Raw genomic sequence first — 23,423 nt, 5'->3', positions numbered from 1 at the left:
CCTCAGCGTAAACGCAAATCCGAAGTGAATATAAATAGAGAATAAAAAGGAAACTGTAGTGCAAATTTATTACAGCAAACAATACACACAGTGTAATTAGAGAAGGCACCAAGTTAACAGTCCCACTCATAAAAACAGACGTAGGCTTTCCAGTGACCACACGCGATCGAAGCCTCTCCACTTCTCAGTGCATGGTGGACAACTCTAATTCTTCTCCAGTAACCTTCTTGTACGTAAGAACTCACTTGCTCTAGCACATTTTCCAGTTGTCCACAGGAAAGCTTAGCAGACTAAATATCCACTACTTTTAAACATATTACGTGCATGAAATTTTGCACTACGACCACCCATACATCTAAAAGGATGCCATACACATTTAAATTGGCAATTCCCTGGTCTTCTGAATTTAATAACAAAATTTCCTTTGATTTCAACAAAGCCAGGATTTCAGACAAATTATGAGGCTTAGGATGCTTCAAGAGCATTTGGTTAGGTACTGATTTGCCCACTGTCCCCACACCTCTTCAACAATTTCTATGTATTTTAAATCTGTTCTAAGCATTATTTGATGCCAATTCTCACTTTACTATGCAGGCTGTACACTTTATCATCAATGAATCTAACAAAAAAATGCAGAAGACACCCTTTAATAACCTTGACACATAATTTGCTCTGGTACCATATGACATGTTAGTTCTGTGTGTGCACATGCACACATGCCAGAAACAAACTGTCGATGAAAAACCTGACTTTTCAATACCTTTTACGAAACACAGTTAAGAATAATAAACTCCTTTAAAAATAACAAATGTGATTAAACTTGACGGACTTGTCTAACCGATCAGCAAGTAGGAAATGCTACAGTGAAGAGCAGCTCCCTCTGCTGCAAACCTGGCCAATCATGGCAAGTTCAGGCCTACCCATGGCAAGTTCATGGCTACCAACTGGAAAACTGCAGCCCTTCTACAGCCCACTTCTTCGGTACATTACAGCTTGGAGGCCAGGGCTTAAGAACTCTCCTTCGTTAATCAACTGACACTCAAATGGATCTTCTCAATCATCATGTTCAAAAACAGTTTTAAAAATTATTCTTATTAATGCATTGTATTGAGTTACTTACTATTCAGTTACTTCTGAACTTGACAGGACTCACATTCTTTCTTACCCAAAGATAAACCTATGGACCAGTGTATCCATTTCAGCAGTTAAAGAACAAAAGTCTTCCAGATAGTATGATAAACAAATGCCTCAACAGGTCAGATTTTCTATTTGTATTAAAAATGTGATTAAGTGGGAAATGCAAAAGTACCTCTGTAGTAGGTTATCTTTTTTAACCTATCTATCATACGCAGAAATAACTACATCTTGAGGATGGATAATTATGAAGTGGGTTTAATATCTATCTTTTTCAGATTAAGCTTTTAAAGAGCATTAAGTACGTGAACATGGGAGCGCATGTACCACCTCCACTGGAGGACACTGGTGGTACATAAATATAATTCCATAGAAGCACTCAGAAGAGAACAAATTCCAATTTGAGTGCAGAGGTGACTTGCCATCAAAAAATCCCATCACATTTTTTCCTTTCTAATCTCAGTGAGAGCACTTGGGGAAGGAGTTTAGCTGTCATGCCTGTCACTCCCTCTGTAACCTGGTGCGTCTGAAATCTCAGGTAGCAGAAACTCAGCTCCATAAAAAGTGCATAAGAATTACACCTCTATTTTTTCACTGGAGTTATATGAAACATATTTTTAAGTGTAGCCTACATCTAAATAGGATCAGATAATGTAAATCAACACAACACATAAAAAAAAAAATCAGTATACATTCTTTTAACACTTCTGTTTAAATAACTTGCCAGCACAAACTAAATAAATCATTCCAGTTATCCTTAAATTAACAGATATTCCTCTACATAGTTCCATCTATTTCATATTTCTTTGAACCAGCGAACAGTTTTAAACACACACAGATCTCCACTGAGGAGTAAGTTAAGTGTTTCCTAGAGAAGTAAAGAAAACAGACCAGAACAAAACAAATCAATGCTCTGATTTCACACAGGATTAATGCAATTACTGTAACTAATAATCAGGACCGAAAAGACAACTATTCTGGAACCACAGGAAAAAAAAATCTTTAAAGAATATCTAAACATGTTTAGTATAATTTATGTTATTTTCACTGTTTTAAAAATGTATGGTTTCAATCATAGTGTTTATTAGCATGCCAAAAGATTAAAAATGCCCTCTGAAGCCTATCCTGCAGTCTACTGGCAATATTTTGCAGTTCACTTCATTGTTGAAGGCAGGGAACGACAGAGTACTGAAGGACAGCACATTTCACCCCAGGGAGCAGCTCTCTCTTTTCCGTGGAAAGGGGCGACCTGGCCAGCCCCAGAGAAGGGCCCAGGGGAAAGGCAAGGGACCACATCTCAGCATTCGCATCAGAAAAGGAAAGATGCTTTGGAGATGAGACTTCAGGGACTGTTGCGCGCGAAAAGATAAATCAAGGCGTGTGAAGAGTGGGCACAAACATTTGCCACAGACTCTCGGCCTGAGATGCGGAAGGTGATAAATGCAGGTATTTTAAATACAGACTATGAGTGGTGGTACACACATACCCGACATGTTTGCCTAGCCGCATTGTACAAACACAGGTATCTTAATTGGATATTGCTGAAATCTACTGAAGGTGCAATATGCTCAATTAAGCTTAATGAAATTAAAAATCTGGAATTAGTTCTGATAAACACTATGAAGACCGTAAGTTCATACTATATGTAAGCACAGTTAAACACATATTTTCTTTATGAAACCAATATTCTCAAAACAAGCTTCTGAAACTCAAGTTCTGTCCTGGGTAGGGTTTGGTGTCATGCTTAACTATACAAATACATTTGTTACCCAAGATTTTTTGACTGCTAGCTGAAGTTCTGTTATTTTCCTTTTTTTTTTTTCCTTTGGCCACAGTTACAGAGAAAATCCATTGCATTTCTTTTCTTTGTTGTGCAAAGTTCTGGTCCTGCAACAAACATAAGGAAATTACACCAGCACTTTACTGGTTGGACTTGGTTTTATGAGGAAAGATTAACTGTGAGTGAGACCCACAAGGTCTACCTGCACGCAGAGCCTTCTACCTACCCTGCTGTTCTGAATAAAAAGTTTTAACAGGGCCAACATGGCATTTAACATGTCCAAACCTGGCGTTCTTTGTAAATTATGTAGCAATAATGGCCAAGGGATACCCCAGCAAGTCCACGTAGTGTCAGAAAACCACCCGTGAGGAAGTGCGCTTGGTTTTCCATATGAGTAGAAAATGGAAAGGCTCTCTGCCTCATGTTTTTTTTCCAACATAACTAAAGCTCAGCTAATAACTTCATTGCCAATGTGATGATAAACATCAGCTTTTAAATCGCCCCTCCAGCTCCAGTGGAGTCCCTGTGTCACCAAACCCCTCTCCCAACCCTCCTGGAGCCGCGTCCCCCGCTCCGCGCCCGGCTCCGCGCTCAGCACCGCCGCCCGCCCGCCCGCCGGGAGGGGACTGGGCTGCCCGACCCCCGGCCCTTCCCGCGGTGCCGCTGCCGGACACCGGCTCGGGGGTGGAGGGGGGGATCCTCCTCGCACACACCTGCCCCAGGCCCGGCCCCTCACCTCTGTCCTCCTCTTCCAGGGAGTTCATGCAGGGGAAGTAGACCGCCAGCGCCTCGAAGGAGGCGGAGAGGCTGCTCCGGCTCTGCGACCGCTGCATGCTGCGCCCGCCGCCCGCCGTCTGCCGGCCCATCTTGGCCGAGCGGCACCCGCCTTTAGCGCGGTACAAGAAGCGCGGCGTCTTGGCGGCGGGCGGCGCGCGGCGCGGAGCGGAGCGGAGCCCTGAGGGCGGCGGGGAGCGCTGGCCGGGCTGCACGCCGCTGAGCTCCGCTCTGCCCGGCCCTGTGCCCCGCTGCGCCCGCCTCTGCCCCGCTGCCTCCGCCGGCGCGGCTGCTCACGGCGGGGCGGGCTGGGGCCGCCTATCAGCGGCCGTAAGTCACCGGGGCGGGCGGGAGGGGGGAGTTGGGGGCGACGGCGCCCGTCGTGCGAGCGTCGCCGGCGGGGCAGTAAATACTGAGCGGCAAGCGGCGCCGGCCGATAGCGGCGGGCCGTCCCGCAGGCACCGCCCGCAAACTTCGTCGGTCCCCGCCCGTTCCCCGCTGGGCCGGCGGGTGGCCCCGGCGCCGCGGGAGGCGGGCGCTGGGGCCGGCCCGGAGGCTGAAAACGGGGAGAAGGCGGCGGGAGGGGTGGTCCCCAGGCTTCGGCAAGGCGCGGCGAGCGGCTGGGTGGCAGCGGGGGTAGCGCGGGCCCGTGGCCGCTGAAAGCGCTCCTGGCCGGCTGACACGCCTGCAGCCGAGGGGCAAGGGTCTGCCCTCGAGGGGTGTTGGTACGGGGAATGACTGCACCACAGCAGGGCCGAGGTGGGAAGGGGCCTCTGGAGACCATCTGCTCCAACCCCCCTGTTCAAGCAGGGTCGCCTAGAGCCGGTTGGCCAGGACCACGTCCAGCAGCTTTTGAGTATCTCCAAGGATGGAGGCTCCACGACCCCTCTTTGCCAGTGCTCGGTCACTGTCACAATGAAAAAGTTGTTCCTGATGTTCAGAGGGGCCTCCTGCGTTTCAGTGTGTGCCCATTGCACCAGCTCCTGTCAGTGGCCCAGCATCTGGTGAGGAATCAGCCCCACCAGCCACGGGCAAATCCTTCACCTCTCCTCTACTTCAAGCCAAGCTGGTTCTCTTTAAAGGACACTTGCCTCCTTAGCTCTTTTCAGAATTCACAGGATTTTCTCATAGCTACCAAACATAATTTTTAGTTTTGATTCAATTTTACTTCCATGTTTTCCTCACCACTATTCAACATTACCTTTCTTTTCTGTTTATCCAGTGTGTTGTATTAATGGAGTAGCATTTGGCAACCTTCCCCCTGAAATGATGAGAAACTAAGGCACTAGACATCATTAAAAGAGGTACCAGCTACTGTAACGGTCTTTTGCAGCATCAATAACTTATTCCCCTATATTTCACGGAAGTGGTATCAAACCTTGTACATGGCTCTTGTTTTCTTAGTGGTCCTTTAGACAGTAACGATAGTAAATGCAGTATTTTTTTTTCTTTCAAAGATATTTAAATCCCCCAGAATAATGGCAAACAATATTTAGGATTTGATCTAACAAACTTTGCAGACAGAATACCAGTTTAAGCCAACTGAAACTCTTCACGAAGAACATGTATAGAGTCACCCCCCTGGAGCGTATTTCATTGAGCTGATGTTTGGAAAGGAATATTTGTTCCTGGATAATAATAAGAGATTATAAACAGCCAACACTATTACTTTCAAGCCTTGCTAACGAATTAAAACTAATCAGAACTTCAGCACTCAGGGATGGAACCCATCATCACTCAGTCTACAGGGAAACAGTGAGTTTTGACAGCTGTTTTTACAATATGCACAATATTATCAATAACTGTAATCAGTGTTCCTAATAAAGCATATTTCTTCTGATACCATATGCACATATTTTAGAACAACATAAACCCTCTTTTCCTCTGCACTAGCCATAAACAACGTCCAGGGCAACTTGTCTAGGCTTTGACATCTTTTTAGATGTCTCATTCAGGCCCTGCTCCAAAATGTGTATTTAGTTGGTCATTCTACCTATAGTTCATGTTTCTCTGCCCATATGCCAAAGGCTGTCACCTTCCAGCGTATCTGTGACTCTTCGCTGGTTACTAAGAAGGTGAGCTGCCGAGAAAGACACCTCCCTCGTTTGCCTGAGGCAGGCCCGTGGGCAGCCATGATCAGAGAGACCTGCTGAGCTGCTCCAGTGGAGGACGCCTGGCTAGCCTGCAATACCTCCAGCACTTCCTCTAAAATCACCCTTTGCACTTGTACCAGCACTACCTCACATTAAAGTATATTCAAGTTGCAGAGTGAACTTTTTTTCTGTCTACAGTTTACTCTAAAAAGACATTTCTAAAAGACTATAAAGCAAACAGCTCTAAAATAAATTATAATGATAACGATAGTCATAATAATAAATCTCCAATGTACAATTATCATGTAATTGGCAAAAAACCAATAAAACATGTTGAAGAAATTGCTAAAGATATCTTTAAAAGACTTGGTGACTATAGAATTTTCTATCTATAAACACTAAATCAGACCAAATAACTTCCTTCAACATTTTTATCAGCGTAAGATATGGCAAAAAAAAGTAAATGTCTGTGGCTTGGTTAAATAATAATTCATGACTGCTTTTTAGAAGTTCCATGCAAAAAAAAAAATAGTGTTCATTAAATTTTAGTTAAACTACCAATGACTTTCATAAAAACAGCCAAATAAAACTGAAAAAGATGTTGAGGTTGCAGAGAAAGGAAAAACAACAGTTGGACGGCTTGGAGATATTTACAAAAACAGGCAAACTGTAGAAAACATATTCAAAGAAGAGCAACTGATTTGTAACATCTGTTCAGTCTACTGTCATGCCCATTTATAAATACTCCTTTTGTAAGTACTCCCTTTAGAAGTATCCTGTGTAGAAGAAATAACACCTGTTTAGGAGCCAGCAAGCTTTCAAGCAGCCTGCTCTTGCTTTCCTTTGCAAATCAGAGGGTAAGCACCTCCACCACCTCCCGCTAAGCTCTGACCTCAGCAGAAACTGGGAGTGCCCCTCCGGCACAAAGGCCTGAGGTCCTGCCATCGGCAGGGGTGGTCGCACGCTGCACCAAACAAGATGCTAATAGGGCACTTTGTTGGCGCTGTGCGGCCTCGGTGGGAATTTGGCTGCGCTCTGAGGGTTGTGCTGCAATGGTAGGGCCTCCGCATCTCTCAGCCCCTTAGCTCTGAACAAGACCTAGCAGCCACAGCCGTTATAACGAGCTGATGTTTTTGCTAATATTGCACAGTATATAAAAACCCTGTTACTCTCATTGATAAAATCAACCTCTACCAAGAAAATAACTTTAAATGTGCCATGATCCATGGGCAGTTCCAAATTACTCCCAGTAGAAGTTGCAATACAAGACACCTATTCAGCAAATCTGTGACAGAGCACCAGATCATGATCCCATCCAAACTTCCTCAAGATGCTTCTCTTTCCTGATTTTCTTTCTTTAAAGTAAAGGTTTAAAGGGAAGAATGGAAAGACAGACAAAGAACTGAGGGAAGAATGCCACAAATTGACAGAATTCTGGGCTCTCCTTGAACAGTTGCTAATGATTGCATTATACACGTAATCTAATTGATGGCAATCTAGACACATGCCTTGACTGCAGAAAACAAGATTAGTACCCTGACATTGATAACATCCCCCAGTTGTTTTTCTGATTTTTTTTTTTTTTAATTTTAATTGCTACTCATTGATTTGTGTCACCAGTTGCAGGTGAATCAAATTCCTGTTAAAGGAACTGCATCCAAGCTCACATCTCAATGCTAAATATCAAGACAAAGCGTGAGACTCCCAGGTATCTTTAACATTTTCTGATAGTTTGCTGAAAGAACAGTTCATTGTAAGAATCCAGATCAAACAGAACAAGGTCAAACATCTGCTATAAATGTATGTATTGTCCTCAGGCAATTCTATTTGTAGAATTGGATATATTTTCAAATATTTTGGTGGCTTATCTACTGAACTAGGAAAGCAATTGCTTACTAGTTGTACTCCCTGAAAATTACTAAAAAATGTAATGTAACATGAATTTATAGCACTGGATCTTCAGTGCCAATCTGCCCTAAGTACAGGCAACCAATCATGGGATTCTGGATTTAATATATGTATCTTTCTCTTTTTATATAGATATAGTATGTATGGTAATTAAACACAGGGAAAAATTAATATGGAAGATAAGGTATTTTTCATCTTTTTCCATCTTTTGATGTAACTGGGTGAATTTCATCAAGTGTGTTTCAACTAAACACAAATTATTAGACTTTACATGGGGATGCATAGGAAAAGCAATGATTGGTGATTCCTTCATGAAAACATATTTTTTTCTGGCAAAAAAAATATTTATTTCCTATTGGTACTTCTCTGTACTGTACCTGGAGGTCATAATTTTCTGGATTTGAGGAATGCAAAATTATTTGTGCAGATTATTTTTTTATGACTGCCTATATTATGGATTAATTCCTAAAGCCTGCTCTGTCTCCTGAATGCAAAAGAAAAGCACACATTGCCATAAATGGGTGCTTAAGGTCTTGTGCACATTTTGGAGAGGACACTTCAGCGCAGACACTGTGGAAAGGTGATCTAAAGTTTCTGAACATCTCCTTTTAATCCTGCAATTAAGGAAGGTGTTCTGGGAATAGGACGGGAAAGAAGTTATTGCCTCTTTCTTCATCACCTTTTATGCTCTTCTGTCAGTCATTGCCCACAGATTTCTTTTGTTTGCTAGAGAAGGGATTTTTTTTGATCATGGTTGTCTTCAGAAAAGACAGTGCAGCTGCCTAGCTTTTTATACATGTTAATTATCTTTAACTTGCACTACACTCATCAACTACTGGGCATAAGATATTACAAGTGTAATTCAAACTCTTTAATCACTTCCTACCCAAAAGCCTCATCACTTAGGAAAATTCTTTGTGTCAGCTACAAGAAGGTTGAATGGCTTCCTCTTACAATGTGAGGGACAGTCCCCCATATCTCCCATTCAGGTGCAATCCAGATGGTGTTTTATTTAATTGAGTTTTGACCTCCTCTCATACCCTCAGCCTTCACTAAGCAGGGACAGCCAATGCACTTCAGCAGAAAAGAAACACTTAATAAACATCAAAGGCCTCAGAAAAAGCTAACTGAATTATCTCCCCCTCCAAAAGAAATAACCCAGTTTGAAAACCGAGCATTTAACTAATTCTAGGAAGTCAGAAAAGGGAAAATAAATACCAGCATTAATTGGAGGAAATGTTATTTGCCAGCTAAGTTATTGTTCAAGGAATTTCCAGTAATTTGTCCAAGTTAAGTATCACTGGGATATAAGATTGCAGTTATTACTGAATTAAACTTTTTTCTTTTTTTTCCTTTTTTTTTTTTAAAGCTAAAACAACACAGTGAAAACATCATTAAAAGCACTGTGCAGTCAGCGTAGAACAGGGTTTATGTATGAAAACTTGTAACATGCAGTAACAAGCTGTTATTTATTGTAATTTGCTAAATGTTAGGACTCTGCTAGCTGTTCCCATGCCTACAGAGAGGGGCATGTGGCGACTCCAACTGAGCACTTGGAAAGGGCAGATTCCAGAAAGCCACAAGGTCCTTCACAAAGTAATACCTGTTTTTACTGTATATGACATACAACAATTCACTGTTCTTGTCAGTATTTTTTTGATTATGAGTAATCTCATTGTGAACTCTGTCCCACAGCAATGACTCCCAATCCATGCACCAATCTTCAGTGGTCTCTTACTCTTCTTGGAGTTTCATGACATAATGACCACTCCTATGTCGTTTCTATGCCCACCAATTGGATATAAGTTTTCTAACTTTCTATTTTTTAAAAATCAATACATTTTGGATTGTCTGAGCACTCCCTCTGAAGAAGTCATGGAGAATGCAGCTATGCTTTTCCGTCTGTTTACGTGGTAACAGTAAATTTTTCCATTCTCCCAGTTCTTTTGGCATTTTCTACTGTAAGGTCAACTCCACCTCAAAAATCAAATACACAGTACAGATTTCTACCAAAATAGCTTTGCTGACTGACACAGCTGTTCTGGGAGAATTCCCTAGTTGTTAGTGCAAGTGCGGTTATATCAGCAAAACAGGATTCTCCTAGAAGTGCTTGGTTTGCATGCCCACATTACGACTCATTTGCTGGTAGCCGATTCCAGTATTCCTACACTGGAAAAGTGCTCCCACTGTTCCCATCACCTTAACAGTCTGTGCCGGTGGAACTCTACCTGTAAGCCGTTTAGGCCTTCTAAGGACCATTTCAAAGTTTTGCATAGTTTTCAGAGGATACTGAAGCAAAAATGCTTTATTATGCCCCTTTCAAAACCACATATTTCAATTTCTGGAAATGAAATTGGGAAATTTTAGCATTAAAAATGTTTTAAAAGGTAAAAAGTCAGTAAGATTTTTCTTCCTGGATACATAGGATGCTTTCAGATCCATGGAGATACCCGTTTCAGTTTCTTAAACAGCATAGGAGGATTGAATCATAGAATCATAGCTTGTTCAGCAGTTGACATTCTCTTCTATATTATGTATTCCTTGATGAACATGAAGGAAATCTGTAAAAATAATTCTCTCTTTTGTTTTAATGCTAATGTTAGTCACATGTGAAAGCTGTCTGTTCTTATTTAAATAAAAGATATTTAACTTATCCCTCCAATGTTTATGATAAAACCATAAAACCAAAATAAGGTCATAGTTTTTCTAAATAACAAAGGGACCTGTTATTGGGCTAGCACGCAGCCATGCAGTGTAGCTTGCTCACAAGTAACTAAGAGGTCAGAATTGGAGCAGAAAACCTTTACACAGCTGAGTATTTCTACTTTGATTAAAATAATTTCACACCTTTGTGATCACAAGGCAATCTGCAAACCACAAGATGTCTTAGAGCTGAGCAAAATATATTACTTCATAATGCTTCAACAGAGTGAGAAACAAAGAGCAATAAAAATGTTCATGCTTTTTTAAGGAAAACATGGTTTTGAGAAAGAAACCCACAAAAAACAATATCAAGCTGTAAAAAAACAAACGCGAGTGTTGGTTTTTTTTCAAGTGCATACATGGAGGCTATCTGCTCTCTCTGTTTTGATTCTAATCCGCCTTTCTGTCTCTGAGAGTAACCTTCATAATTCATCAGACCCATCAGCTTAGAAACAAACTGCAATTATTCACATATATTTTCAACTCTTACTATTTCAGCTGCCTGTTACTCCACTGAAGGTTTTCAAAATGTCTTAGACGAGGGCAGTGTAATTAGTTTCTGAAGCTGTAACTTCACGAAATGTGATTTGTTCCCCTGGATAATTCAATCTGCAGTACGGAAGGGACAAAACCAGTACAGAACTGTTGGCACTTGAGCAGCCCATGGAGCGCGCTGTACCGCACAATGAATCCAGCCAGTCAATGCACCTGCATTGATGTAGCAGTCTGCTGATGTTCCTTAAGAAGATATACTGTGGAAAAGCACCCTATGATCTTTATGTTTGTATTTTTCCAGAAAAAAAAAAGTACAAAAAACCCACTACTGAGATGAAATGTGTTTTGTAAACACTACTGAGATGAAATGTGTTTTGCAAACAACATGTGAAAATGGCAAATGAAAACAAGAGGACAGAAAGCAAAGTGGGTACCTGTCACGCGCTGTTCTCTGCGCTCAAGGATGCAATGGCTAGAGAGTAGGTAGTTTGCTGAGGACATCGCTGCTACAATGCAGGACCGGTTCGATATGTTTGCCATGTAAGACTATTACATTATCATCGAGTGGTGAAAACTTTGGTGAGTCCAAATGTCAGCATTGCAAAGAGACATTTGCTTTCTGAGTCTGTAACGTGATTTTGACATAGCCTGCAGAAGGTTAATGTATATTAAGCGGGGATGATTTTGCAAAGTTCTGTGTCTATTAGGTTATCTGTTTTTCTTGAGACCACAGCCTACATTTATTGGAAATGCCACAGCCCTGTGCATTATTTCAGTGCGGAACAACCAAACAGCAGTTTCCTGAAGCTTCATCTACTCTGCAAAGCCCTGCAGAGACTTGCCACATCTGTCTTGCAAATCATGCTCTTTCAAAATTCCTGCACAGTGTGGGCCACAGGTAACCAGCTCCACCCCAGCCAGCTGGCCTAGCTTCCTCTTACATCCCGATGGTCCGTGCTCCCTAGTGATCCCTAGGAATCTCTGAAGGCCTGAAAGTGCCAGAACTTCAGTGGAATCCACAGCATTTTAACGAGGTCGTCAATTTTACTTCTTACAGGTGAAAATACATGTGGTGTGAATACTTTTAAGTCTTAATGAGGATTTTATAAGGGAACTATATTTAGATAATTCAATTCACTAATGAAACACTTTAATTTTAATGGTCAACTGTAAACTCACTGACTAGAGTCTGAGTCAGTTGATGTGCACTGGAATCCATCTATAAATAACAAATAAAAATGCTCTCCAAGCAAAGTCTAAATGACCAAGAGGAAAGACACATATTTTTATGTACTGATGTCATGTTTAACTGATAAAATCACAGATTTTTGTTTTATTTTGTAAGTTTTCACACTGTTTGTATTTCTGGCTGAGGAATGTCTGCTGTTGTCATTACACTGCTCTCATTTCCATGGTGTTTGAGTCATAGCAGTGTCTCTTCATGATCATGATCTGATCTTCTCTCCATGATCACACAGTCATATGAATCCCAAAATGCCATTGCTGATGAAAAACAATTTTATTTTCTCTTTCATATGTTTTTATTCTGGTAATCTATAGCTACGTCTGCAGGAATAAACACCGTACCAAGACACATTCTGATGCGTGGGAATGAGATCATTTTACTGCTACATATTTAGAAGAGATCTAGTACAGTATTGGCCTGAAGTTCTAGCGCTCCTCTAATAAAGGTCCCTTCCAACCCTAACTATTCTATGATTCTGTGATTCTATATGTGAAATTTCAATTGGTGAGTATAACCTGGAACTCTTAGGAACTTTTCACACACATAGGATTACATGTAGGGCCTCACTGGACATCTTTTCACAATTTCATATTTAAGGACTGAGAATAACAGATACAGAGCTCTAAAATTCCATAGACTAGTATGCTATTACTACTATTACTGTTATTACTACCACTAGCAGTAATAGTATTAGTAAAAACATTAATACTAGCTAATATTAATTGAAGACCAGATGTGCCGATATAAATTTGGCCCCATGCATGACCTGGGTTGGATCCTGCAACATGCTGAGTAATGTCAACTTCTTTACCTTTAAGAAATAAAATTTACTTCTCTAGATAGTTATCTCTCCCATCTAAGATGATCTAAAAACACCATCAAATACAGAGAACGTATAAAAATAGTGTAGAATTATGTCATAAAGGTACAATTTGCAATAAGCTACAATGAAAGCATTTCGAATATTTATACATCATAATCATAGAACCAAGGAATGGCTCCAGTCAGGATGGACCTTTAAAGATCAACTGGTCCAACCCCTCACCACAGGCAGGGACATATTTCACTAGATCAAGTCACTCAAAGCCCCATCTAGTCTGACTTTGAACGCTTTCACGGATGGAACATCCACAGCTTCTCTGGGAAACCTGTTCCAGTGTTTCCACCTCCCTCATCATAAAGAAATTCTTCCATATATCTAGTCTAAATCTACTCTCTTTTTGTTTAAAACTGTAATCCCTTGTCTTATAACTGCAGACTCTAGTAAAAAGTCTTTCTCCATCTTTCTTATAAGCCCCCTGTAAGTATTGAAAGGCCACAATAAGGTCTTTCCAGAGCCTTCTATTCTCCAACAGACCCAACTCTCTCAGTCTTTCTTCAGAGGAGAGGTGTCCCAACCCTCTGATCATATTTGTGACACTCCTTCATGAAAAGAAACATTTTCGTGGCTCTCCTCCTGTGTGCTTTACCTTTTAATATACAAATGGTCTTTAAATTATAAGTGTGTTTTTCAGATATGCTAAATTCTGTGTCTAAATTCTTAGCACAATAAGGATAAAATATTAGGTGGAATAGCTGTATTTTCTGTTTCTAAGTTAATGTACATAGAACCAAATCATACCAATCATCGATAGGTATCATTCATCACATAATTCAGGCCCTTTTGACTGAGATGAATGCAGCAATCTGAACATTAAATGAAGAATAACAATAGCACATAGTACATTGCCATGGCAGCTGGCAGATCCAGGAACTGTTATGCCAAGTTGCAAGGTATGTTGGGCTGCATGGATTACCTCTCATGTAGCTTGGTTACAAACAGCAGAAAAATCGTGCAATCCGATTGCAGTTGCACATCACAGAGACACTAAATAGTTCTGTGCAGTATGTCACTTGTTTTTCTGGAGTCAGCTCAAGTATTTGTGACCTTGCTATGCTGTGTGGCACTGCCATGCACCAAGATTCATCTCATTTGACTTCTGCGTATTAAAAGTAGGAGTGTAGTTTAAGCCAGCTGCCTAAGCTCCATCGGTAGTCAATGGAGAAAAATTTGAAACAATCTGTTGTAGCAGATTGCAATGCCAGAGTACCAACTATGGCAAATGAATGATTTTCAGTCCTAGAGAAGTTAACAGTCAGTGTTAACTGAAAATAGAAAACCTATGGACTCAATTAGGAACTACGTACAGCCACAAAAGTAGAACCAAACCTAGAAGATTACAGAATCCAAAGAGACTGATACTGTTGGTGACTGTTAGCTATGTAAAAGAGGTTCTCAAACCTTTTTGGACTAGTATAGTAAAGGCACATCAAGTTTTGCACTCAACAGAGTGCAAAGCGGTGTTGGTCTCTTCTCCCAGGTAACTAGTGATACGATGAGAGGAAATGGCCTCAAGTTGCAGCAGGGGAGGTTTAGATTGGATATTGTGAAAAATTTATTTGCTGAACTAGTGGTCAGGCACTGGAATAGGCCGCCCAAGGAAGTGGTGGAGTAACCATCCTTGGAGGTGTTCAAAAACCCTGTAAACGTGGCACTTAGGGACATGGTTTAGTGGACATGGTGGTGTTAGGTTGATGATTTGATTTGATGATCTTGGAGGTCTTTTCTAACCTTAAAGATTCTATGAGTCTATGATTCTATAAACATACAGCATCCTCTGACACACCCACCTGGAAGCCCATGGGTGAATTTACAGATAGATCCATCAAATAGGCAAGTTGCCTCCCACCTCCTGGTCCAGATGGAGATGCCTAGCTATGCTGTGACTGCTCCTTCATAGTGCACAGTTGTGTGTCTGTCTATATGCACGTGTATATTTATATTCAGATATGAAAATACACACACATATAAAAAACCACTATCTTATGTTTATTCACACACACACTTGTGTCTATATCATATTTTAATGGTTTTATACTGAAGAAAGTGTAGGAGTTGATGATGGACTGAAAAAAGCAATCAGGACGACAGCCTGTCTGTTTGCCATATCTGAGAGACAATGTATATTTAATTTGAAATATTCTTATATAGAAATGATATGTTAAAATAACCCCCAAATAATCAATATAACTAAGTTTTTATAAAACATGTATGATTGTTAAGTCTTTCGCCATATATTTCAGCTAATGAAATCAGCTATTTTGCAGAGGAGCTGAGAAACTCCCCCTCCCACTTCTTTTGGAGGGATCTGTCAGGAACTCTGGGTTCTCAGAACCCTAAAAGTCAAGCCAATAATTCTTTGCTTATTTCTTCCCCCCCTACCCTGCTCCTTTTGTTTCAGAAACAAAATAAAATGGATACACATTTTGTTAATTAAATTTTTTTTTTTTTTCCCCTGTATGAATACTGGCTATTGTCATTTTCTAAAATAATCTTTTATGGATTTAACGAATGTCAGACTTTCATCAGCATTCTGAACTAGCATTCTTGTTTAGAGAGCTCTAGAAAACTCGATTAGACTAGAAGCAACCCACTAATGCAAATGACTTCTTTCAATACAGTTTTTCTACGTCTGCCTATTAAGCAGTGCATCAAAGATAGCTGACTTTTTCTTAATTTTACGATGTGGGCCTTTAATTAATGTTTTAGTATAGTTTAGTTAATAAAACTCTCCTGATTTTCGCTATATGCTACTCTCATTCAGTCCCACCATGTTTAATAATCTTAATATCTTTGTTTTTAGTTTGGGAAATACCTTTAGATTCAGGGTCATTTAATATATACATGAACTCAGTCCTGTACACGTGAAAAAAGAGGAAAAATGTTCTCTAAGGACAAATGTGACAAGTGACCGTATGAGAACTTTTTTTCTTGTAAATATTTAGAGAATGTTTTAAATTTGAGTTTAAACCTTATTTTCCTCTGTGCAATGTGATACATAACAGAAAAGCACAGACTGCTCAGTTCAACTGTTGGTGCCAATGTCTACTGAAGACATGGGGCCACCTCCTGGGTTTGCTTACACCTGGGCAAATATGGAGTTATTCCATTAACCTCTCTAGATTAACATTAAATTTGACATTACATAGAAGTATGTTATGTAAGCATAGAAATAAGCTGAGTTATGCACCTATTTGCCTTAAAATCTTTTATAATTAAGGCAAGATCATGGTTAGAATATTGTTCTTGAGCGAAAGATAAGTATTCTTAAACAGGATTAAAGACAAATAGCTTAACACAGTGTTAAGCTGTTTAACTGGGATAACAAAAACCAGCTTTGATAGGAGCTACTGAGACTTGCAAAAACCCAGATGAAACTTATAATGGATGAACTCTTCTGAGTGAGGAAAAAAGAGATACTTCTTTATAGAGCTGAATCTACTGTACTGGGTAAATCACACAAACTTCTGGTTTCCAACATCCATATAGTCTAGTAATCAGACTGCGGTTTTCACATCCCAGACCAGAAACAAATATGGACAAAACATAAGAAAATAAAAATGGCCAGATCAGGAAAAATCATAGGTCCAATTATTTAATATCCTCTCTGTCAGCGTGGCTAGTACCAATGCCTAAGAAATGCATGTAAGAAAAAAAAAAAAAGGTTAGGAAGGAATGCCTCTGTTTCACTGGCTGCTGGTTTAGAGGCTCTCTGATTTAGAGGCTTCTGTGTTTAATTGCCATTGCGAGGTCCAACCCACCTCATTTTGTCTAATCTCTTTTTAAGCCAGTATATCAGGCTCATACTGTATCTTACAGAACGGGTCCCACAGTTTAAATTTGTACTGTGAAGAAGTACTTTCTTTTGCTTGTTTGCCTGGGAATTGCCTGCAATGCCCCAGATCTTGCATTGTGAGAACAGTAAATAAACAATTCTCTTCACCTTTTTCACTGTATGTCTTACTTTACAGCCCTCAATCATCTCCTTCAGTTATTTTTTTTCTGAACTGAAAAATCCATTCCATTTTTGTACCTCTCCCTACTTGCTCTGTGTGCTTTCTGAGCCTATGAGGCCATCAAAGATACATACAACAGAATAAAGACATTTTCTGCTCTGATTTGTTATACTATTTTCCTAATAATTGTAACTTCATATTTGGGGAAAAAAAAACCCCAAAAACCAACCAACATAGAAGTTTGGCTCTGGAGTCAAAGTAAAGGCAGGATACCATTAAATCACACTTTCAATTTGAGATCACTTAATAAGAAATAAGCTTACTTATTTTTTTAACAACTCATAAGTTGTAAAGAGTAATGAAAATATTTCTCTTCTGTTTTGGAAATCCTCAACACATAAAATCTATGCTCAGACAGTGGCCTGAGAAAATAGTGACCAACCCTGGGTGCTTGAACTGGGGGGCCTGTGCCTTTTTCAGTATAAAAATTTTGACTCGGCTTCTATGCTTGCTTTCTGTTGTGTCCGGTGGGACTGAGGTGTATCAGATAATCCCATTGCAAGTTCATGTGTGATTCACACAGACAGAAAATTATAAACCTGGACCATTTTACTGCTGTGTGACAAAATAAAACTATAGAGAAAAACGGGAAACTTTTTTTTAGACTTCTTAACTACGAAAGTCTTGAAAGATAAGTAAAATTTTGTGACAGGATTAAGGTAAATTAATGGCTAAGATGATGACAAACAGGTAATGAGAAGAAGCCCCAAGCAGGCCTGGAGAGAGAACTGACATGTTAGGTGAAGATGAAATGATAAATGAATGACAAAATAAGAGCAATTGCTTCTTAGGCACACACCCACGAATGACAGAATGAAAAGTATGTATGTTTAAGTAGAAAACACCTCAATCTGGGATCTGATACAAATTGTGCAATTAATTTTTATATGGGACTTGGAGAAACCACTGATCATCACTGCCAAATTTCAACTGGAAGGGAAGAAACCTCCCCTCCGTGCAATTCGGGCTAGGGCTAGCCAGATGAGACTGGACTAGAAGGATGACTGTAGACAAGTACTCAGTAAAATTGTTAGCTCAGGTCACATAGAGGAACCTGTAGACACAAACCCTAATGCCTGCAGAGTCCTGGTGATACCAATGAAAGTCTGCAGGGATATAAAGGCTCCTGGCCTGCCATTTGCAAAATCAGCACCCTAAGAAAAATTATTTTTGCCATAGGCAACTAAATGAGCACGCCAGCTGGAAGACAAATGATGGGTGCAGTAGTTAATTCAGTATGACCAAGAACGGGATTTCTTATAGAGGATAAAAGATTTGAAACCGGGAAAGTTAGTTGTGAAAGGGAACTTCAGTAAGCATATGAAAAGTACATGTAGGGAAATTTGCAATGTATACGGACAGAGGGAAGTAGACAGGGGACACAGACTGTGGCAGCTGCAGGAGACTGTGATGGGAGGGTTATCTCCTGAGATTTGTGGAGCCACTGTTGAGTTCAGAACAGACTGAATGTATTCCTTTGGGGACTGGGTGAAACTAACAGAGAAATGTATTCATTTTTATTGCTGTGATTCCATTACAGAGGCCACAGAAGCTTTGGTTATATTCTGGGCTCCTACTGGGTGCCTAGATAACACACACAACTCACATATAGGAAATTGTACTTGGTTTTCAGTTGACTAAAGCATCAAGTAATGTAGTCATTGCCTTTTCCACTTCTTTGAGTCCCTACGACATGCTCCTCAAGGTGCAGGGCAGCAGGTGCTTCCAGCTGGTACTCTCTGACCAGCTCTGCCTGCCAGCTGAGATGCACTCATGGGACAGAGACCCAACAACTACACTGCAGAGCACGACCTCCAGTTGCTGTGAGGGAGAAAAAGGGCACAAAAGAGGGGATCTTTGCTCAGCACCTAAGATTTAGCAGATCTGACAGTTGTCAAAAGTGCTTTTGCAAGTGTCCCTGCCCATGGCAGGGGGGTTGGAGCTAGATGATCTTTAAGGTCCCTTCCAACACAAACCATTCTATCATTCTATAATTCCATTATTTTCTGTTAGTCAGACTAATATTTTCTTTTGTTTGCTTGTGCTTTCTCATTACAGTCACACATCTTGTCATAGTATCCAAGGTAACTGCTAGAAGGCTGGTTTATATACATATGAAGGCTGTTTTACATGAGGGCATCATATCTTTGATTCACAGTTTTAACTCAAACACACAAATTAGCACCCAAAAGCTACCTAACAGATACTTTTAAATTATGAAGACTTACACATTTTGTATCATGGCTACCTCAAGAATTACCTCTTCCTTTTGTAATCACTTTGCTAGTATCAGCTGTACCTAATCTATCAAACAGAAAAGACATAAGAGCAGGGTATTTTTGGGAAGAGATCCTTCACTTTCTAATACAGTTCCATTTAGAGTTCAGAAATCACTTTTAGGGGAGTCTGTGAACCTTTTGGTCTTCCTTAGGATTTTGAAGAGGAGAAAGGGAAGCTATGAGGGAAGAAATTGTAGTTTTTAATCCCAGTGAACTCTGAGTAAAAGTAATAATTTAATTTAGACTTTGTAAAAAACTATAATTAACTCAAATATGAGATGATAGAAATTTACAAAATAAAACAGATTTTAGTTTTTAAAATAGCACTATATGAAAAAAAAAATCCTTTATTTCCCAGGAAAAGGAAAGACATTTGCTGAGAATCATAGTATTAAATAAAGTTTTTTCTGTGAGATATGTAATTGACTGTGTTTAGAAAGCAACTCTCTCATCCGAGAGGATTCTTTAGTCTTAGTTTATTTCAAGTTCAGTTTGAATCCAAAATCTGACCTAGTATTTTGATTGGTGGAAGGGACAGTCCAGAACATATGGCTAGAAGGGACTTCTTGAGTCACCGAGGCTGCAAGTCCCTTGCTGCAGGACTTTTGAATCCATCAAGTTTGAAGAAACTTAGCATTTGCAGGTGGCCATACTAATGTCTTTGTTTCCGAGTCGCTCATCAAGAGGTATTAGATGCTTTGTGTCAACTGCTCTGCTTTGTTGTACTTCTACAAGAATGACAAAGGCTCAGTAAGACTCAGGATCTGATTCTTTGTGATGATCCTGTTTAGGAAGATTAACTGACGAGAATATCTGGATCTGACTGCAAAACAATCTTTTCAGTCAGCAAGGTGGTGGGAGGAAACAGTTAAATGCAGATTAATTGAGGTAAGAAATAATGATGCTTATACAAAATAATATTATCACAAGTACTGAATATTATGAATCGGTAAATAGTCATATGAAAATCAAGTTAACAGATTTTTAAAAGAGCTTTGGACTTCAATAGCAAGGAACACATCTGTTCTTCCTTGTGACTGAGATACTTCTAGTGACCTTTTCTTTAAAAAGCTGCACTCACAAGACTATGCATTTATTATTTAACATTGCATTAAATACTTCTGCAAAATCAAAAGATAAAATACATGCTCAGAACCTCTAAATGATGAATTTGAGAGAAGAATGAAGTTGCATTCCTGTTCCTTTTATGGTTCTCAAGTGTCTGTCTGTACTGACAATTTATTTTCAGAACAAATACAAGTAACATTGTAATTATCCTTCCATGCTAACAGTTTTGCTATTGTATTAAAAATGTTTTAAAAGGAACACATGGCATTCACTGGCATAAACACTTGTATTGTGAAATGGCTCCGCTCTGCTTATGTCTGCTTCTTCGCTGATAAAATTTTCCGGCAGTGTGTCTATATTGTATTTCTATTACTGCAAGTTACCACTTTTATGAACAAATACAGTATTGTTTGCTTTCACAAAACAGAAGGAAACACAGTAGTTCTCTAAATCATTAAGATCATATTATGTAATTGCAACATAACTTGTTAATTCCGAGCATTTATTATGACCAGATGAAGTAAAATGCAATAATGCTGAGAAAGGTATCAAAAGATCACCTCTAAATGGCTAGGATAAAAGTGGTTTTGTTTTTTTTTTTTGTATAATAAGACAAAATAAGGTGCACAGGTGTATAAGAAAGTTTACTGGCATAATGTTAATGCCCATCAGATTATAGGAGTGAAGGTTCAACATACATTCAGGAAGTGGGAAGAGTGTCAAGTGTGCAGAAAACCATGTTTCTGTCAAAGCAATCAGGGAGCTGATGACATAACAGAGGTGCAGGTTGGGCAGAATAATTTTAGACATTCGGTACACTTTACTTATCAACCATGCACAGGGCTAATCTTCTAATGAAAGTTACTTCCACTGAGCTCTGCCCTGCTGGAGAGCTTATGTTCATTTCTCCATCACTGAACAGTATCACCCCAAAATTTATTTTCTGAATGTTCCTCTTACCTCCCTTCTTGAATTATAATAATGTTAGTATTTTTTCCATGAAGTATAGTGCTGTATATGTGTATGTAAACAGAGTGAGTGAGAGAAAGAACAATCCTTTTCTTGTCCCATAATAGGCATTCTTCATTTCCCCTCCCTTCTTTCATGAGGAGGAAACATTTTATTCAAATGTCCCATTTTGTTTCCTAGGCCCTGAAGAACTATGTAACCCCAGCGCGAGGGCCTAAAATTGTAAAAGAGAGACCATTAACTTAGTTTATAACTGTACAAGACTGTATTTTGTAATGAAGTAAACAAATTTACTCATAAATGATATCTAAATAGATATTGATAATTCAGTCTTTGCCATGGTCTACCCGGAGTTGTAAACCAACATAATTTGCTAATTTTTATTCAGTCTAAATGCTATCTGTGCATCTAGCTTTGCTGTCAGAATGAAAGGAACAGAAATAACTTGATGAGAAACAAAACTGAGTAAGGATAAGAGGAAGAATTCTGAAGGATATTTACATTCCGGACACTGAAGTGAAATTTATGGGGATAAAATGGGGGAAAAAAAAAGTCTAGCAGAGCAGTAAGTAAGGAAGATTATTTTAACTACTGAGTACATGAAGGCATGCTGGCATACAGGAGAAACCAGGATACCCTTGGCTGCAGAAAAGAAGTGCATATACAGCTGAGAACTGTGTAGCATAAGAATAGGACTTGCCTACTTTTGGGGAAAGGTGTAACTATAAAATAGTGTTTGCCTATAAAACCATGTTGTTTACAATATTTTTCTACGTGCAGGCCAAGACTAATCTCTTTCTGCCCAGAGAGGAGCAATATCAAGTCTCATCACTCCTGTGTCATACTCGTGTCTAGTAAAAATGAGTACTCTGCACTTACTAAACTAAGCAAGGATCAGTCATAAACTGCTCAAGAAAGTAATAGCAAGAAACAGCTCCAGGAATAATCAATGGTGAAGTCTTTCATTTCATTTCATTTTATTTCATTTCATTCTTTCAATTGATCTTCCTGCTTAGGGCTTAGGCTTTTGCATAACAAAGCTTTAGTGCATTTTCAATTTGGTAAGGAGTGGGTGGGAGTAACAGTCACCACTAACAAATCATTTCCACACCTGTAGGTGAATTGCACCCTTCTCTCTTAGAGCACTTTTGTGGCCTTCTTCACTAATGCCTGAAATATATTTAATTTTGCACATGATCTGCATATGGAGAAGGATCTGTAGATTGTCTCTGAAGCTGTCTCTTGATAGATCAGAAGAAAAAAGTCCCATGCCCTTGTTACTGCAAATTTACTACAAAATTAACTGAAGAACTAACACAGTATAGAAGAATTTGCATGGAAAAGTGACAGAAATCAAGCTGTTGCTTGGCTGCCTGAGAAAATGTCAGCGTAAGCACTGTTACCTGGTGACTTTCTCACCATGTCTTAGTTTGGAAGACATGAATGAAGCAGTTAAATCAGAATATTAACTATCACATATATAGAAAGTAGCAGTTTTCACTTGGAGAATTACATAAATTAGAAACAGAGAACTCTATTAATCCAGCTAGCCATTTGTCGTGGTTTTGTTAGTGAGGGGGGGGCCTAAGGTGGTAGCTTCTGTAGGAAATTGCTAGAAGTCGCTCCCCTTTGTTCAGTGGACTCGGCCGGGCCTAGGGCGGACCCGCTGCTGGCCAAGGCCAAGCCAATTGGTAGCAGAATGTTCCCTGATAACGCCTCTGCGATAACGTATTTAAGTAGGGGAAAACAGGAAAAAAAAAGAGAGAAGAGAAGATGTGAAGAAGCTGAGCAGGGGCAGAGGCGCAGAGGGGGAGGCGCAGGCCTCATGGGCCTTGCAGGCCTCTCGCCAGGCAGCCAACTGGGCCCGACTCGGTCCGGCCTGGCTGTAAGAAGTGGAGAGGAGATGAGAAGTGAATAAGATGTAAAAAAGATCCTGAGAGACATCTACCAGCCTGTTGTGAGGAACAGCTGCAGACATCAAGGTCAGTTCAGAAGTGAGGGGGAGGAGTAATGTGGCTCTTGGCCAAGATTCCTCTGCAGCCTGTGGTGACGACCATGGTGGAGCTAGTTGTCCCCCT

The 23,423-nt window shown here is 40.0% G+C and overlaps 1 protein-coding gene across 19 annotated transcripts in view; it reads right to left on the bottom strand.

Moving 5' to 3' along the window:
• RIMS2 (regulating synaptic membrane exocytosis 2) overlaps positions 1–23,423 on the bottom strand; it is a 473,080-nt gene that overhangs the window by 16,729 nt on the left and 432,928 nt on the right. Inside the window, exon 1 of one of the 19 annotated variants that reach the window (XM_086741146.1) lies at positions 3,651–3,780. The exons of the other annotated variants lie outside the window; for them this stretch is intronic. Coding sequence (XP_086597272.1) covers positions 3,651–3,780 — 130 coding nt within the window. Of the gene's footprint in view, positions 1–3,650; positions 3,781–23,423 lie in introns of those variants that run through there. 19 annotated transcript variants of the gene reach the window in all.

Source organism: Chlamydotis macqueenii, chromosome 2 (genome assembly GCF_036417535.1).
Source record: "Chlamydotis macqueenii isolate bChlMac1 chromosome 2, bChlMac1.mat, whole genome shotgun sequence".
In the NCBI taxonomy this organism is placed as follows: Eukaryota; Metazoa; Chordata; class Aves; order Otidiformes; family Otididae; genus Chlamydotis; species Chlamydotis macqueenii.
The sequence above is the reverse complement of the archived record's forward strand: the minus strand, read 5'-3'. Positions and strand labels throughout refer to the sequence as shown.